Here is a 19,874-nt window from a genome sequence, read left to right as displayed (position 1 = left end):
TGTGTTATACTATATCATACCGTCAATTTAAAGAAGGAAATCTTATCAAACTGTGTCCTCCCCCCATTGCAAACGCAAAGCTTGAGAGTATAACTACAATAATCATTTTATACTTATACGCCAACCCCGTACGAAGGACGGGTACTCTGCTAGTAACGATATATTTTCAAAAGGAGGCATAAAGGCTGTACTCTTTCTATTAAGATCTAAATTGACTTGTTCAACTTATTCAATTATGTTTCAATGCTGATACATAAACACAATTAACACAATTAACTCCCAGAAAACATACATTGCCTGGCTCATGTGAGAAAAGAGTTGAAACGATGGGAGAAAACAAAGAGTATTGTAAGTATTAACAAAAGAAAAACGGCGTAATCTAAAAAGTCTGACAATGAAACAAATGAAAATGAGACAAAGGCTTACCTTTGGAACGGAGGTTTGGATGATTGGCCTGGAGCTAGTGTAGACAGGGGAAGCTAGCTGGCTTTTATACCCCTGCTTTTTGCCAACCCCTGATGAAACTGATTACAACGGGGGTAAAAAGCCACATTCCTTGCTAACACAGTTCATCACAGAATCCAACCCTGGGGCAAAAACTGTGTCATTGGGCTGAGTAGGGGGGTCTTGCCAAAGTGATGTTTTATAGACGACTTATTGTGAAGGCTAAAAAAAATTGTACTTGTAAAAATTAAAATAAGCATCTTACCTTATTATTGACTTATAATAAATAAAAACTCTATTAAATTTCAAAACAAAAAAATATTGACATGAAAAGTATTTCATTCGCAATCTAACGTACCATAAGAAAGGGGTTTGTTTTAAATGGTGATCTCAACCATTGGTTTGTTTCGATGGTAATGGAGAAATAAATGATTTAAATATTTTCTTACCTTGCCTAGAGCTTCAATTAAAGCTTTCCTTGTGCAATATACATTGTTTGTCAAAGTTTGCTATCCAATAAATCTACTCAAAAGTCTAGATTTATTGATTGGTTTGATAACAATAACGTTGATAATAACAATGAAAATGTGTAGAGTGAAATGCAATAGTATATTTCGTACCTAGGGCCGAAAATGAGGTTTTGCTGGCTCGAACTTAAAACGATCGAGAGCTGGAAAACCATTTCGGTCCGTGGTACGAGTCGAAAATTCCCTTTGTCTTATTGTTTAGTAAGGCTGGCACTGGGATGTTTACAATACATTAAAACAACATCATTGTTGTTAGATAAATAATTATCGAAATGTGAAATAGTGCAAAGGAACTGCCTAAATTATTTATTTTAGTACAATATCAGCTTTCTTGTATAATCAAGTGGTGCTTTGCTTATTGTTAGCTACACACCGAAAATAAGAAGTTTAACACATCCAATCATGTGGATATGCGATAAGGCACAACCCCTTTGGATTCGCATATTTCTTAGCAAGCTTAATCTTGCGTTAAATTAACAGGAAGGAGAAGGTAAGATAAGTAAGTTATAAAATCAGCAAAATTAATCGTTAGGTATGAATTTATTATGCTGTGTAATAAGTAATGTAAGAAAATACTTTAGTACGAGATGTACAAATCCAAACTATAATATAAGTAAGTAACATTTGCCCACAATGATTTCAAAAACTGCCTCTACGATTTCCTCTAAAGAGTTAGGAATATCTTAGTTTTAGGCTAAAAACAATATCCTTGCTAGCCACTGTTTTTGGAAAATTCGTTTTACGTTAAAAACTTTAAATGAAATTTTAATATTTATAACATTGCTCTTATGTCTAGGTAGCTATGACAACTTTACGAAAATGTAAATATTGTAACATATGCTTATAACAAATTATCTACCAGTACAGTGGCAAATTACTAAATACAGTACAAAAGAAAAGGACATTCACATGAATACGTTATACCCCAGCAATGGCCAAATTAATACACTTTGGTTGTTTTATCAAGCCTTGGATAATTACGACTGTTCAAAACCGTAGAATATTTTACCGCAAACGATTATACAATAATACTGAACCATAGACGAAAAGAATTAACTAAGAGTATATTGAGGAAACCACAAAGACTTCAATTTTTGATGATTCGCCAGCGGAATGGGCGAGATGTTTAACGATCGTATACGGATTATAAAATATAAAAGATTTGGATCATAAAAAAATGCCCGAAAATAAACTTGTTTGTATTATTTTTTAAATTTAACTGTCAAAAACTTCCAAAACACATGCAGAGATTATTAGTAATAGATTCCATCCAGTGACGTCATTCTTTTTCATGCATACAGTTTCTGTTCTAATATTAGTGGACGATCCCATTGTTACGACGTTCCGCGATCCAGTCGCAACCAGAGAGCGCATAATATTCGCAACTCGCAACAATGCTGGTCAACAGCTGAGATGTTAAAGTATTATCACGAGTTTTATAGTGAACATTATTGTAGATATTGTCCGATTGTTTATGTGGAAAGGATTGTTGATTAAATTAAGAATAAAGAGTCTCTCTATGAAAAATTGGCTTTACAACTTAATTGACGTGGAAAAATTGAAAATGGAGATAATTAACACGTAACACGAAAAGATATATGTTCTTATAGGTTAACTAGAGTTCAAAATTAATTGTTTAATTTTAACATGATTTTTTTATTTAGACATATTTTACATGTGATTCAGTACAAAAACTAACCTTTCCTTTTTTTTATACACTTGTATAAAAAATATGGTCTAGACTCAAGAGCATGACATTTTTTGTCTCGCAAACCGTTAAATTCAGCCTTTGATACTACATACAGCAGAAAACCACATCTTAGAGTATTCGGAGTGTTTATTTACAGTTTTCACTAAGTGTTTTGCCGTTTTTTTGTTTACACTTTAACTTATTTCCAAGAGTATATGCGTCAGGGTAATTCACTCGTGTTGGATAAAAATAGCATTTTCTTAGGCTCAGCACAAAACTATACGATGCAATGGCAATAATTAATTAATCAATTAATTTGTGGAGGAATCCCAATGTCAAATATAGGTCAATAAGCTATGAAATATAAGATTAACAACATCAGTCTTATAGAAGAGCTCAGTTTAAAAAAATGACAATACTATAAAGATACTATTTTTAAAAACAAAATTTTTACTTTGACAATTGTTTATGGTGCCAGTAATGAAAGTTTTTTTATGCCTGCAATGGTTTTCAATTACTTAAGACGACAGGGCCGTGCACAAAATGTTGTGCAAATAGCACCAATACGTGAGCATGCAAAATGTTATGATATAAATGGTTTTATTACATATTTTATACTACACTTCATAATATAACTAGCTGTACCCGCGGGCTTTGCCCCGTTTAACTTCATATGTGAGCTCGTTCGCATGGCTCAATCACGTCCTGGTTGAAGTTCGTTCGCTACGCTCACTCACCTTTACGGTTGGAGCTCGTTCGCTGCGCTCACTTGCCTTCAGGTTAGCTCGTTCGCTACGCTACCTCGCCTCCGGGTTGAAGTTTGTTCGCAACGCTCACTCACCTTTTGGTTTCAAATTAGCTGCTGTCAAATATTAAAAAAAATAATAGTGCTGCACTCTGTTGGTAATCCTTGTAACTTTAATGCTATTGGACATCATAGAACAGAACCACCTTGTTTAATTAAAACAGCTGTTATGATTCATTAATTCCATCTTTGACTATTAATACAACAACTTCTGTATCCGATAGTCAATGATTCCATTTAAATATGAGTACTCATTAGGTTAATATGGGAAACTCCAGAGCCACTGGGGCGGAGCCCGAGAGTCCGATCAGAATAAAAACCACTTAGTTTTCCTATTTAATGCCTAAAGAATCAGTGTACCAAATTTCAGCCTCCTAGGTAATTGGGAAGTGGGAGAATTAGTGATGAGTGAGTGAGTGAGTCAGTCAGTCAGTCAGTCAGTGAGGGCTTTGCCTTTTATATACAGGGTGAGTTTTTTAAAGTGATCCAATAGCCAACTTTTTAATTACACGACTTAGCACCACACTTTTAAATTTGAAACTTGCTCAATTTTAAGTTTCACTCAAGAATACGATTTCAGATTTTTTCATTGTGGCCGCCATTTTCCAATATGGCTGCCAACTTTAAAATTTCTTATGGAACACCCTGTATTTTATTTTGTTTTTAGATTTTACTCTAAAAAATAAAACATTTTTGTATTTGAGATTTTTTCAATATCTCTAACGGTTAAGGAGCTACGAGGACTTAAAGTTTTCATACAAAGTTGCATGAATTCTAAAGCAATGTTAGTTTTAAGTGTTGTTACTGTTTAGTTGTGTCCTCGTAGATCCTTTAACCGTTAGAGATATTGAAAAAATCTCAAATACAAAAATGTTTTATTTTTTAGAGTAAAATCTAAAAACAAAATAAAATACAGGGTGTTCCATAAGAAATTTTAAAGTTGGCAGCCATATTGGAAAATGGCGGCCACAATGAAAAAATCTGAAATCGTATTCTTGAGTGAAACTTAAAATTGAGCAAGTTACAAATTTAAAGTGTGGTGCTAAGTCGTGTAATTAAAAAGTTAGCTATTGGATCACTTTAAAAAACTCACCCTGTATATAGATGGAAATTGTACTTATTACATGTATGTTTATTTTTATGTTTATTTTTTAACGTCTCCTACAAATTAAATACCACGAGCAACGCTCGGTCCCCTGGTACTACTAATTAAATGTTAACTAAATGAATATTATGCTGTTCGATAACACATATTTTCCTTGATGTTTAAGGTATTTTGTTCTGAAGTGATGTTTTCATAATGAATATGGTAAGAGTTCTTTCGATAAGGTTTGTTATGAAAACTTGAATGTGGTTGCATCAGTAGGTGCATGGCAACCAATATACAAGGTGAGTTTTAAATGAGTTCCCCCCTACTTTTTTCTAAATTTCTTAAGATATCAACTCCGGACCACGTCAGATCATTGTAGAGTAGTAAGTACTTCATTTTGACTGGGTATAAATTTTTGGCCGCCATCTTTGATCCGCCATATTGGATACAAAGTTTTTTTTTTCAAATGTAAAGGTAGGGTTGTGTTGTGACCCATCGTTTTAAACTAAATTTTTATGCTGAATACGATGCTGCAATTTGTTTTTTTAAAATCTTGACCCATTCTTAAGTTGTGAGAACTTTTTATAACATTATTTTTAGCCCATTTTAACATTGTGCATTTAGAAACTAAGAACATAATCGCAAAATAGTGCTAGATTAAGATAAGTATACACCACATAATATACATAAATCTTTTTCTAGCACTATTTTGCGATTATGTTCTTAGTTTCTAAATGCACAACGTTAAAATAGGCTAAAATAATGTTATAAAAAGTTCTCATAACTTTAGAATGGATCAAGATGTTTAAAAACGGATTGCAGCATCGTATTCAGCATAAAAATCTAGTTTAAAACGATAGGTCACAACCCTACCTTTACTTTTGAAAAAAAACTTTGTATCCAATATGGTGGATCCAAGATGGCGGCCAAAAATGTATACCCAGTCAAAATGAAGTACTTACTACTCTTTAATGATCTGAAGTGGTCCAGAGTTGGTATCTTAAGAAATGTAGAAAAAAGTAGGGGGGAACTCATTTAAAACTCACCCTGTATATGTATGTACTTAATAACATGAAAACAATCCCTACCATTAACCCCAAGGTGTAACACGTGTACTGTCGTTTTCAATAGTAGGTATACATACAATTTAGCCTTATGGCGAAAACTAAAAATGTTGATTACGACTAAAGGAAAGCGTTGACTTGACTGCTGAAAATTATAACTATTGATTACAAAATGTGGTTCTCTACTTATCTATAATATTAAAACGAAAGTGTGTTTTTTTATTTCACGATTCTGAATCAACCACTCGACGGATTTTCATGATTTTTGTGTTGAAAGAAAGATAATTTTGAGAACTAGGGAATGTCGAAGCCATAATTTTAGTTTAGGGTCCCAGTTTTTTAGAAATCGTGTTTTAATTTTTAAAAAGTCTAGCAGCCGACGCTAAGATTTTAAACTAGCTTTTGGCATAAAATAATTTGTTTAACATAACAGCTGTAAACATTCAGCTTTTGTGTCACAAATTCGGCATTTGGATAAAAATGTAAAGACATACTTAGGGTTGACTTATTTATACTATGTGTAATGCTAATCATTGATACGTTTAATTCTTCTGTAAGAGGATGACAGATTGATTAAATATACATAGTAGGATGTTCAAATTATTTTTAAAGCAATCTCTGTAATCTTCGATTTGTTTTAGAGCAATATAATTTGTTTTAACTAACAGCTGGTTAAATTATAAACTATGGAATAATGAGGTTATTTTATTTACTCTTATTTTGTCATTGATTATAGTAAATAAGTAAGATTAGTAGAGATAATTAGACCACAGTTTAAAATAGTTTACACCAAAATTAATTAAACCGCAGTACACATCGAGGCTTACACGAGTCTTAAATAAAAAAGGATAAATGCAAATTATTTTACTGCTCCACTTTTCAAGGAAAGATTAGAAAAATAACAATGTTTACATGTTTTAATTCTTCATGATAGCTTTTTGTTTACAATTATGTTTGTCTGCTTAAACATGGTTTGGATTAGGCCCGCAAATATTGATGTTACAAAAAGAAGATCAAGTATAATCAGGAATCACGATTTTAAATTACCTCCACAACCTTAGCCGGGTTTTATACAAAGATAAACAGATGGATGACATAGATTGAACACAACGTCAACATTGACCTAGGATACTGCAATTAGACAAACCATCCTTTTATGAAATCGTGAAATCGTTCAGTTGTGGTTACGTTTGGAGGTGCTTATATCAGCGCCCCCAAACTTGAAAATATCACTTTTATTTTAACTATGACTATATTGTAGTTTAAATTAACTAATATGGGAAAGTACGATGTACATTTATTTAATGAGGGTGGGTAATTATCAAGGATAGAACTGATAACGGTATGGATAATAAACATTGACAATTACGTCATTAGCTTTACTAGCGTGTTTACTTTTTATATTACTGCTACATGTGACCAGTTTTTATTCAAATGAATGTTATTTGAACCAAACAGCTGTTTCAAAACAAACTGTTATTGTTTTTACTTTTATTTGTTTACACTTATTATTTATTTAGCAATTAATGCAGTGAAATTTAGGATAGTTGTGACGATTAGTTTTGATGTTAGGACACCAAAGTTAAATTATGTGTACTGTGAATTTTATTGGATATTATCGTTTTATTTTAGGTCGTTTATATTCAGACCTACTGGATATTGTGTATAGTAGTTGTATTGTGATAATTGTGACAATAATTAATGAAGAGGCAGTTATGCTATGGAAGGTAGTATCGTTAACTAGGTCTATAGACTTCTCAATTGACTATTACCATAGGTAGATCAAACATACTCCCCTATTACTCTCTCTATTGTAGCACAGAAAACATACTACTATTCTGTGACTGTAGACTACTTATAATCAGAGTGCGTCTGTGCGAATTGGCTGCCTCACTTAAACACTTTTCACATCGTAAAAATTGCAGAATCGATGTTTTATTGTAAAATTATCGGATTTAAAATGCATATCGTATAGGCCGTATCAGGTATATATTATGATGGAATAAAAACATATTTGGTCACACAACATTTGTTTACAAGATGATTTTTCACATTAAAACTGCAAGAAACTTTGTCTTTATGTGTAAACTAGCTGATTCGAATTGTACACGGTTTTAACTGACTACTGAATTCCCGTACGTAGGACGGGCTAACACCTCGTATTTTATGATTACAATTTCATAACAAATATTGCCTTCTCACAACTCAAACGTAGAAACTATCCACCCAGGTAAAAAAAGGTTTAAAAACCTTCTGTTTCAACTGATCAACATTTTATTAAAACGATACCCTGTGTAAAACACAGTTAAAAAACGAAATATCATACCATTGTTACTGAGAGGGCTTAGGTAAAAAGTCTCGCGAACCTCCTGAAAGGGCAAACGATAAAAAGAGAAAATGGAAAGTGTCCGTTGACGATAACGCCGGCATTGTTCTACGTCCAATGTTATTGGCTGGCCATCAGAGCGGTTTAGGGGCAATCAAAAAGTAAATTAGGGCTGGGGATTTGAACGCTCGTGGATTTAGCTTTTGTTCGATTGGTCCACAGGAGGGAGTTTTACATTAATTCTCATCCTGGATTATACGCTATGTTAATTAATGTACTAGTGATTGCCTTTACCGATTGGGGTTGTTATTTAAATGTCATTGCTGTGGTGTATATCAAGTTATAAGGGATAGTTGGTGTGGTGGAAATTAGGTTCTGAATTGTTGTACGATGAATTGGTGTGCGTATGTGATTTAGGGTACTTAGAAACGGGGCGATTGAAATGTGTTAGTTGTTGTTAATTTAATAATTTTAAAATAGGCTAACATAATTTATTGAACTGTTTTAAAACTTGAAATCTAATTAGTTCGAACTCATATAGGCAGATTGATGTCAAATTCTGGTATTTTTGTCATTAGCTAGATGTTATATACTGGATGTGTCTAGATTTTATATACTGAGTTGCTACTATTGTTTACTAATATATAAAAATAATAATATGCATGACTGATTTTCTATTTATTTTAAGGTTCAAATATATTTTTTTAATTAAGTTACATACATTTATACACCACAAAGGGATGACTGAATTACAATTGTTGGAAACAATATTCCAAATGTTGTATTAAAGACAGTTGAACGTTAATTTGAAACGAAATTATATTTCTTATAGTACACGGCAGATGATTTTGTTATCTGTACCATAAATGACCTATTATCATCAAATAATTATCATAGACCATTTATATACCGTAGTTGTCTTAAAACTAGCTTTATTATGTGGTAATATAAATAGTGGTTTGAAATTCTCTACAAACTGTAGCATTTAGAATTATCTTCTGGTTTTCTGTTAGAACATTCTTATTGTTCTTGTTGTTCTGCTACTAGTATGAAAACTACGGTCTTTAATAATATAATGCCCGCTATAAAGTGTAGCTGTTAAACATAGTTTCCAAGGAGTGCTTGTCCACTCAGTCTTTGAACTATAAATTCATTTCTTACGTGAAGCAATGCAAGCCTTTTTATCAAAATAAATCTTTATTGGAAAACACTGTAAACATTAACCTATAATATAACTCAGAAACAACCAAAGAACGACTATGTTTACCAAACACGATTGAAATCGCGAATAATTAAAAAAATATATAGTGTTCAATAAACAAAAATAATAAATTAACAGAATTACTGCAAGATACAACATATTAAAATCATACTTTCTGCTAAACATCAAGAGAAAACTCATTACAATTTCGATGCAACCCTCCAAGTTCTCATCAGTTTTGACAATTTTATGAGAATGGCTGTCTCGGAGGCGCTATGGTAAATGAAATGTCTGTGGAATGTTATCATTATCATTCATCGCAATAAGGGGAGGAAGGGTTCGCCTTAATAACGCAGGGTGTGGCGGAATGAGGAAGACACCTGGGCAAGACTGGAATGCCATTAGACTGCAAAAACTGCAACTTCCCTTCCGTGGCTGGCCGCAGCTCGTGAACAGTAGGGGACCGAGACTACTGCCTTGGGGAACTCCGACACCGACGTACTAAAGGGGTATTAATTACGTGTATCGATTAAAATGTATTTCAAAAGTAAAATTAGACACTTTATTTTGGGTGTAATTGCAAATCAATTTTTAAGATTCTGAATAAAGGTTTATATACATAAATATTCAATTCATCTTTTATTCACAAATGATTTAATAAAATCTTATTGTGACAAATTATTTACTTTAACAACACAATTTCTATTAATCATGTTTACCTATACTATGGGTTTCATCAGAGAATTAAATTTTGTGCTTGAAATAAACTTATAATGGTTAATCGTACATCATAATTATTGTGATAATTATTTTTTTAGTCTTTATTTTAGGAAAATGAAATGGTTCACTGTTTTAGAGGAAAATATTAGTTTAAGCCCAGAGAGGATTTGGAATGAGTTACGTTTGTTTAATCCTTGTAATCCAAACGCGCCCCTTGACTCAGGCAAACAATTTCTTTTACTATGTGGCCCGATAATTTGTTAGTGAAAACTTACATCGGAGCATACTTTTTATGGTTGTTGGTACCATCAATCGTAATATATTCATACTTTTGACTGCTACATGAGAACTAGTTTTGTATATAAAAAAAAAATACGAATTTTTAAAGTTGTGTTGTAGTCTTATTAAATTAAAAAATTAAAGCCCAAGACTATTTATTTTCCAAAGTAAATTTCTATAGTAATGATATATTCCATGACATAAACACACAAAAATATATTTAAACTGAAGTGACATTGTCTAAAATTAAATAAAGATCATAACTCATGTTTTTATTATAAAATAACTTATTTAACTTATAATTTAACAGTCCATCGTCTGCTGGATTGCAAAATAAACAATCATCCTCTCTTAAACTCGATTTAAAAATGCATGCTTCTTCCTGCAGAGAGCTAGTTTCTAATTGAAGACGCCTTCAAAAAACGTAAAAATGGTTCAAATTATTAAGTGGTAGTTGCAACCAACCAAGAGGAAACTAATTGTAAAGTCAGTTGAATACTTTAATACTTGCTTATTAAATGGCGACCCTACAAAGTAGGTATTTTAAGACAAGTATGAATGGAGATGAGTGGCGCGATCTTGTAGTCTTTTTAGTGACTAAGGCCGACATTCCTTAGACACAGTTGTTAATTAATAGCCCATACAGCTAATGGCAACTAAGGGACCTACAGTTTATTGTACCGAGCCACGTTTTTGCCTTGGAATACACGAATTGGTCTAATTATCAGGATAGGACTGCGGATAGTCGTAGTACTCACTAGTGCGGACGTTAATCCACACCAGGGAGTATCACATCCACGGTGCATTCCTATAAATATCCACAATTCGTGACCTCCTGGTAGTTGGATTACTGGACGACGCTACCCGTCCCAGTCAATTAAATAAACGTGTAGGCTAAATAATTTGTAAAAGTGATAACAATAATAAAATGTCACCCCAAAATTCCAAGCAAACTCTTTAAAACTGTTCTGTTTATATCTGTGTAAATTTTATAAACCACAACTGCTTATCATTTACGGACTCCCTTTAAAAAAATAAGAACCATGAGGAAAATCCAATGATTTTCGCAATGAAAAAAAATTATCACTGAATTAAATAATTAATTTACAGGTGATTCTAAAATCACTGATGTTTAATAAGTGAAATTGGCAGTTATGTGTGGGCCACGGACGGACGCGCCGTCACACCTGTGCAGACGTACAATAGGGAAACCGAGAGCATTTCCATGTGAATGTCGCTGCGGGTATAACTACGTCGCCGGCGCCGTGCTGTTATCAGTAGAGTCCTCCATTATCAGTGCCATGTGGCGGTCCATCATAGTGCTGTCTGTGGTCGCCGGGCTGGCCGCCGGGTCTGCCATCCAGAGGGTGCCGAGGGAGAGGAAAGCTGGCTTCGGTAACTTTACACACATTTAGGAGATATTAACAAATATTTGGATCAAAGTTTGATTGGAAATTTTAGTGTTAGCTTACATAAGTAGTTTTTAATTAAGTTGTTTTTTCATGCAATTTTGACTGGAGAATCCTACCCTTAATTATAAAATATAAAATGTGAATGTTTCACCAACATTTACAGGAATAGATATTTAGTTGTAGTGAAGAGAATTGTCTTTTAATATTGACTATAGCTGTACTCTTTTATTCAAAAGTGTAACACCTTAATTTTTCTTAAAATCTGATTAATAAATGCACGAATGCTAGAACGAAATCGGGTTGCATCGTAAACATAAACAAATTACGTCACTGGCCCGAATCTTATACTAGTAACCAAACAGTTGAGTTGAAGTTGAACGTTTTTGACAGTTGCATTAATAATACATTACAAATATCTTCACTGGGCCAGTAATAAATCTCTAATACTCTCAGGAATAAGTAGTGTAATTAATCAAAACCATGTTACTGTACTTATTTTAAGAGATACGAAAGGCTTGGGAGGTATACATACACCTACTCACCATTAATACTTGCTCTGAACACATGATCATTTAAAACACTTTGCACACATTGTGTAATAAAAAAAAAAAACATTAATCAACCTGTCAAGGATAATACACAACATAAGATTACAAAATCGCATAAATAAAAATTCAAGTTATCCTGGTAATTTAAAATCTTCAATACAAAATATTAAAATAAAATATTGTCGATCCTTACAAAATGTAGAGTAATATCACAAAGAAAGGTTTTGTGCATTAACTCATAAGACTCAAGTAGTAATAAAATTAATGTGCACATTATCATAATGTGAATTTTTATTTTTTATTTTTGAAATTATTTATATACCTCCTACCTTAGGCTATGGAAATTATTCCTTGCAGCTTATCAATCAAACTTTAGACGCAGACAATATAATACTTTGGTTCCCATAGCCTGTGCTTTAGATTTTAAGGTTTAAAACAAAATTACTCTACATTTTATTGGAATACTTTTCAGATTACTCTACTTAGATTGGAGAAAGAATCCTCTAACTTTAGTTAATAATATAATTTAACCTGATTAAAAAAAATATTTTTTCTGGCCTCGCATACTTGATTTTTTTCTGGATCAGGAACTAAATCTTAATGTGGACTATAAGCCACAAAATTGGTGTTGTTTAATTAAACCCAAATACAATCTTTTTCCGAAAAAAAAATTAGTGCAGAGAAAATAACCTGCTCTAATATAAATAAAACAACGGTTAACAGTTAAAGTCAACGGTTTTAACTGTACAATTCTCCAGGTGTCAAAAAGATCCTATACACTATAATAGTACAGTATACTATAGTATTCTCAGCGTATGACCAAATCGTTTACTGACACCACATTTTGAGACAAAAACATTAAATAAACATACATTTATTTACCCAACAACTAATCTATTTAAAAGCGAGACACTCCCCAAACTCCAAATCCAAGTCAACTCAACATTTTATCGAACTGTATAAAAAGTAACGTTCCCGACACTGTACAGCAGAAACACAAACGTCTGTATAATACGACTATTATCAACACAAAAACTTTCAAACAAGCCTATTGAAAATCTTGGACATAATCTGGGTAGAGCCGAGTTTGCATTAACATTCAAAGTGTTATTGCCGGCTCTACAGAGTTTGCAAAGTTTGTTCGCGATGCAAATGGTGTATTTGAGCGTTTGCTTGAATTCCTCTTTTGAATGGACTCTAACTATCAATACGGAAAGTTTGCATTGGTTTTACAGCCTGAAAATGAATCCACACTTTCTGGAAAGTTGTGGTCAGCCATTGTTCGATTCTTTTGTATTAGGAGGTGTTTTATACGTTCCATTGTAAAATGTGTACCTGTTACTAGATTTGATAGCGGTTCATTGTTTTAGATGGCAACATTTAAAAGAGAGTTCAAATACTTTAGAGTTACTTTTTTAAGTTAAAAATTATAATAGAATTTTCCTATTAAAATCTTTTTACTAATTGAAGCAAACGAATAATTTAAGTACAAAGTACCTATTTCGGAGTGTCTCTTTTAAGCTGTACAACCTGACATAAAGAAATGTAAATTGATAATGTGATATCACATCTTGTTTAAATCAGTGGTTAGTTATATAAACAATCTTACGTAAACAAATGCATATTTTCTGATTGCCGTTTCTTCTTCTTTTACAGCTTCGTGTGTATTAATGGCCTAGTTAAATACAAGTTTTAAAAGGCCACTAAGCTAATTTCATATATCAAAAATAAATATGGAGAAATTAAAAACAAAGTTTTTAAGAAGTTGAAGGTAATGATTGGTCATTAGAATAATTTTAACAAAATAATTAAGGCTAACTTTTTAAGGTAAGTATCAAAATAAATATTTTACATAAAAATTATCTAAAAATATACGATACATAAATTTCACAGTTCCAATGAATTAATTTAAACTAAAAAATGCAATAAATCTTATCTCCTAATTGCTGGGAAACGGTAAACGTCCCGGTAAACTATTCCGAACTTTCTTTCTGAAGAGAAAGCTGTTAGGAAATATCGAAACAAACCCGAAATTAGAGGTCGGAACTAGCGGATTCGGCTCATTCATATGTAGAGAAGTTCGGTGTTTGGTGGGAACGCGGTGATGGGGCGGTAATGAATGTATTCAGGTGTATGCAGATTACAACTATGCACAAGTACTGAGGCTGGAGGAAATACAACGGTCAAATACAGAACTGCTTGCTGCCAGGAAGCTTGTATGTTAGCTGAGCATAACGGTGGTTTGAACATCTGATATCGTTAATTAATTTGTGTGATAATGCAAGAATATTCCCAATTACACATTATTTTACAGGGTAAAATATAAACATTACTAACTTACTTGTGTATTCAGAAAACGTGTTATATTTAAGTTTACTTTGGATAATGTTCTAAACGATGACATTCAGTAACAAAATCACGATTGAATCAGCTCTTGTTTGATTCATATCGGAAACCATTTATGTCGGGTGTACGGGTCTAATTTCAACAATGGATTGCAATGTTCGTAAACAAGTTTTAATTCAACCTTTCAATATGAATATTTTATAGATCTTTACACTCAATGCGTGTAGTAAGAATAATCAGACTATCAGTGTATTCCTGGCATATCCAAGCAATTTGAGGAGATTAAATCGACTTTCCATCAACACCTTTTACGATTAATTCATATCAAATCCTTCTGTTCTGCCAGTACCACAAAATTCACTCACTCAAAAAGAATTTGGAACATTATTTCAACTTATATTAAAACATTTTATAACGCTTCCCTAAAATTAAACATGAAAACCGTTAAGTTAAAAGATTAAACAAGGTATTTGAATAAATTTATTTTTCGTTCAATACTTAAAACATTAATTGTTTCCTTTACTTAGCTATCCCTAATTGGTTTCGGTAGTGAAAATGGCCTTTTGCTTAATGTAACCAATCTTACACAAAAGAAAGTCATTCGGAAAAGAAAATCTTATAAAGTAGACTTAAATGACCCAAGTCAGTGATTCAGTCTCCTTACACTTGTAAGAACGGAGCCAAGAAAGTTGCCGTAAATTAGGGATTAGGATCAAACGGGTCGGATTAGGTGAAACCCCGAGTCAGCGAATGTGAGAGGGTGACTTACTTGGGGATGTCAGGTATACAGTACTGGGGGGAATTAAATTGTTTAAATTAGGTAGTTGACCTGAAGAAGTTAATTGTAATGTGCTTGGAAGTTGCGAGAGCGTAAGACTTTGATAAAATGTAAATTATCACAGACTGTGTAGTAGTTAATGACATGCATTAAAATGAATACGATATTATACATGTGCATAAGTTTAAAAATCTCACAAAAAATTATTCACTTAAAATGTATTTTACAACTTTGTTGACTTGTGCTTGATTATTTAAAAATAAAGAAAAAAAGGTGATCTTTAATGGTTGTGGTCATGGTTTCTTCAAATAACGAAATGTCCATTGCAAGTTATCTGAGGAGTTTTTTTCACTTTAATGTAGGGAAAAACAAACTCGTATTTTATGAGTAAAATGTCGAAGTGGATTTCTTACTTACAAAGATCACCTCTGTTTTCTATCGGGACCTACTAAAAGCTTAACGATAAAAAAACAGTTAAGTTCAATTTTGAAACATAATATGTTAATGAGTTTTCTAAGGATTGAACCAGCTACATAACCACTCAGATATCCAACTTTACTAGTGATATAATCATTAATAATTGTGTGCCTCCATTCCATTATGGTATTCAACTCAAGGCACAACGCATATGACATCCGTTGTTACAGTTGTCTTCAAGTCATGTAATGCACAACTACTTTTGAACTATTCAATGAGCATTTCCACTGTCCAAAACATTCCTATTGTGATCGTGAAAGCTTTAACCGTGTTCCTATCTTGTGTGTTCATACGATTACATCAACTATCAACATTTGCGACTCCTTGAACTTTTTTCTAGCCTTACAGTCAACATCTTTTAAGCACTATTTGGTATTTCACTGTGCCATTGGCTTTTGTTGGATTAAGTTGATCAGTTTGAAAATCTGGGATCAATCACTTTAAAACGTACAACTTAAATGTACGTCCAATCTTATGTTCAAGGTATAAGTATTTAACCAACCTCGTAATTAAAACCCTTCAGTCCCTTGGTATCATGTTATATGGGATAGAAAGTTCAAGAGCTGGTGTATTATGTCATTATACTTTAAATAATGTAAACTATGTACAGTTCTTCAACATTTCAATGAGCTAAAAAATAATTTTTTTAAGAAAGTGTGTATTTTCCACAAATAAACTTATTATTTAGAAAAGCAAAACTGTCAAAGACAAATTAATAGATAGTGTACAACAAATTTTAAAGCGATTATGGACTCGTACAGCTAAACTTCTGAATACTATCGAAATCTACTATCAAAGTGAACAGATCTCTCTGTATTTAAAACTACTCTAAGCCTTTCGCCAATTCTGACTTCTGGTTCTAATCCTCTTGCATTCCAGGAGCCGGCCTCGCCACCATCGTCGGCACCCTCGCCATCCTGAAGGTGAAGGCGTTCATAGTCACCCTCATAGTGTTCGCTATCGCCGCGTTCCTCTCCAGGTTCGTGGGTCTAGGAGGATGTCTAGGAGGAGGCGAGTATGGCTGTGGAGCCTCTGCTCTCCTGTCTCCCACGGCCCACTCCAACAACTACGGGTACAACTACGACACCTACACTGGCTCCAACACCGGCTACAACTACTACAACCACAAGAGATCCGCCAAGTCCATCCAAGGGTGAGTGGAGATGAAATGTAGCAGTGAGAGCGTAAGACTTTTCAATCTTGAGAGGGATTTAATTGAATATACCTCCTAGGAATAAGTTTTTATAGAGAACAAGAAGCTTTCATTTCTCTTACTAGACAGTTTTTATAATGCCTATGTAAATATTCCTTGTAAATACCATACCAATAAGTACCCTAGTGGTAAGTCCTTAAAAGACAGAATTCATAGACTTACTCAGTGATGCATTTACACCAGGCAAGCCACTGGCATTGCTATCGAAAACCTGACCTAATTGTATTAAATTGTATTGTTGTCTGAAAACAAAAGAAAATTGTTAAGAGTACACAATTATCAATTACACATTCTTAACCTGGTCAAATATAAAATTAAAACAGAGGTTCAACCAATGAAATACTAAACAGTTATAGTGAACAATTATCTTGAAATAACCAACAATTACAAAAGCATAAATTATTTGCTGTCTTGGAATTGTTTTAACATTGTTTAAATTTGTAAACTATTTAGTGGTCTTAGGATTTTAATATGTATGTATGTGAGATATTGTAAGATGTTTAACATCAAAACATACATCTTAAAGTGACTCATCACTTCTTCTAGTGATCATGGTATATTTTTTACAGTTGGGACATCCTAGACATGAGTATGGAAGTTTTGGGGCTTGAGTCTGACGATTGCAAGAAGAAATTCGTGTGTCTGGCAGACAACGAAGCGATAGAGAACCCGTTACTCAACATCCTTATGAGGGCTTTCGGGTAAGCTTAGAAATTTAACAATTAATTATCTATCAGCGAATAATTATATCTGTGCAAATCAGTTTAATATATTTTAACAACATCTGTAATGTTATTCTTTTGCCTACGATTATGCACTGAAGAAAAACATTTTACAATCAATATGGTGGCATTCTTTCGAATAATTATTGAACAGTATAAAAGAAGAAATTATTGTTCCACTATCTAAAAAAATATACTTTTCATTATTGATATTTTATTCGTTTCTATAAAAGTTAAATATCCAGATATTAACGTACACAACCTCTAATAAAATTACTTGTTTTGTTTCCATTTCGTTATTATTTTATTGAGATGGGTTAAGTAAGTCATAAATATCAAAGAATCTATCACAATACAGTATTATATGCCGGATACAAAGGTCTGACATTTGTATGAATTTGTAGTTTCAGGTTGGATGTTGACATATTTTTGCAATTGCATTTTGACTATGGTTTTAGCAATATTGAAAGAACTTTGGTCTAAGGTGTGCGTTTTTGAATACAACATAAAGCTAACCCGAGATCACTCTAACTCTAAACTCAAATCTCCAGAGACGTGGTATAATTCTTAAGTATGCAAAGAATTATAGATTTTAGGTATACTTTGCTTAGAAAATAATTAAAATGCGCGACAATTTAATCATTGCATTGGGACTACAGTATTTGTATAGCAATTTAGTTTTACACAAATCGGAGAAAGAATGATTCTCCTAATCTTGACCGTGTAACAATTTATTAGTAATACTTGTCAGTAAAAACAAGTCAATTTTAATTTAATCGCATGCGCGTTTAGGTTAGTATTACGCACCAAGCCACTGACCCGACACTGCACCACTGGTCACTTGTTGGATTGTTGCTTTGTTTTGAAAGTTTTCTCTCCGATGCAGGTCTAGTCTGACCAAGTACCGAGACCTGGATGACGTAAGCGGCTCCAAATCAGCCCAAAACTGCGACAAGCTCTACCCGAAATGCGCCCGGCCCCTGCGTCGGACCTCCCCTGAAGAGGAACCATCTGATAAACTACCCTACGACGACAAGCCCACTGATAAGCTGCCCTACACTGACGTCACGTCTACTGATAAGGTGGCTTATCACGATAAGAGAAAGATCGGAATCCACCGGTGAAACACGTGAACTGTTTGTAATTTATTTTGTTACGTTTATTTATTTTGTTGCTTTAAGAATAAAGATTTTGTAATTGAAATGAGTGTTTTCCTCTTTTGATATATAATTGGTGAATAGGGATGTGTAAACATTTTAGATTAAAAATATTGCCAAATAGTTTGGGTAACCAAGTAGCTAAAACGCATGTATTAAAATTTAAAGTTTTTAGTTAGATTCTGTGTGAAATCCTTTAATTATGCTAAGCAGCCGAGGGTTAACTAATATGGGTTTGGACATTTCCTTTACGAAAAGAGTAAAAATGCTAGTGTCATTAAAACACACAAAATAAAAAATAATGAGAAAAGTATATTCAAAAGGTATTTCATGCTTTTGCAATAAAATAATACAGTTAACGCATTACCGAGGTTTTTTAAAACTTGAAGTAACCTAGGCTTAGAAAATGAAGTGAGTGTAATTTAAATGTATTTTAAATGCAATTTAAATCCGTTCTTAAATACAATATCTCACTTCTCTAAAGCACGTATAAAGTTTTTATTTTACTGGAATTTATTTCACCTATAAGTCTTAAAGCCTCTCACAACAAGAGGCTCCTAAATACAAACCAACAATGTCTGCCAAGATGTAAAAGGTCCAGCTGATTTTTCCCGCCCTTTCCGTGTTACAACTGGTCTTGGAGAAACTATCTTACAGCCACGCCTTTTTATGTGGGACAGCCTGTTTTAAAGGAATCTTACTGTAATTCCAATTTTATTTTCTAGTCACACCGTCTTATTGTCCTGCAACTGTGTTTATGGATTCGCAATGAATTTAAAACCGAATTCACAGTTTTGAACCATCTGCATTCAAAAGTGAAAACACAAGATTTTAAAATATGCAAGTAGTTTACCTATATTAAAGTCCACATGTCATAAACGAATTATTGTGACGAACCTTTACTTAATTTGAGGATCTTTAATTTGTATAGGTTAACAGGAGTTTTGGCTGGATTATGTACTCTGGTTCACGAGTTTAAATTATAAATCTACTATGTGAATTGATTTAGAACGGTTGCTGTAAGGAAAAAAAAGCAATTGCTTGCATTGTATACATTGTGGCACAATGCTAGATA

General features: G+C 33.0%; 1 protein-coding gene across 1 annotated transcript; it reads left to right on the top strand.

Moving 5' to 3' along the window:
* The first annotated feature begins 11,300 nt into the window (after positions 1 to 11,300).
* On the top strand, positions 11,301 to 18,771 carry LOC128989069 (uncharacterized). The gene is made up of 4 exons (XM_054410926.1): positions 11,301 to 11,541; positions 16,587 to 16,860; positions 17,490 to 17,621; positions 18,529 to 18,771. Exons 1-4 carry the CDS (start codon positions 11,301 to 11,303, stop codon positions 18,764 to 18,766), a joined length of 885 nt encoding a protein of 294 aa, XP_054266901.1. The 3' UTR covers positions 18,767 to 18,771.
* The last annotated feature ends 1,103 nt before the right edge of the window (positions 18,772 to 19,874 follow it).

This window comes from Macrosteles quadrilineatus, unplaced genomic scaffold (assembly GCF_028750875.1).
Source record: "Macrosteles quadrilineatus isolate MER2022 unplaced genomic scaffold, UCM_ALF_1.0 Scaffold_3__2_contigs__length_128488019, whole genome shotgun sequence".
In the NCBI taxonomy this organism is placed as follows: domain Eukaryota; kingdom Metazoa; phylum Arthropoda; class Insecta; order Hemiptera; family Cicadellidae; genus Macrosteles; species Macrosteles quadrilineatus.
The sequence above is the reverse complement of the archived record's forward strand: the minus strand, read 5'-3'. Positions and strand labels throughout refer to the sequence as shown.

Bases quoted from the DNA above. Each gene is read 5' to 3' on its own strand.
- LOC128989069 (XM_054410926.1), top strand. From the start codon at position 11,301: ATGTGTGGGCCACGGACGGACGCGCCGTCACACCTGTGCAGACGTACA. The intron at 16,861-17,489 runs GTGAGTGGAGAT...TATTTTTTACAG, and splicing joins TCCGCCAAGTCCATCCAAGG to TTGGGACATCCTAGACATGA. The intron at 17,622-18,528 runs GTAAGCTTAGAA...TCTCCGATGCAG, and splicing joins ATCCTTATGAGGGCTTTCGG to GTCTAGTCTGACCAAGTACC.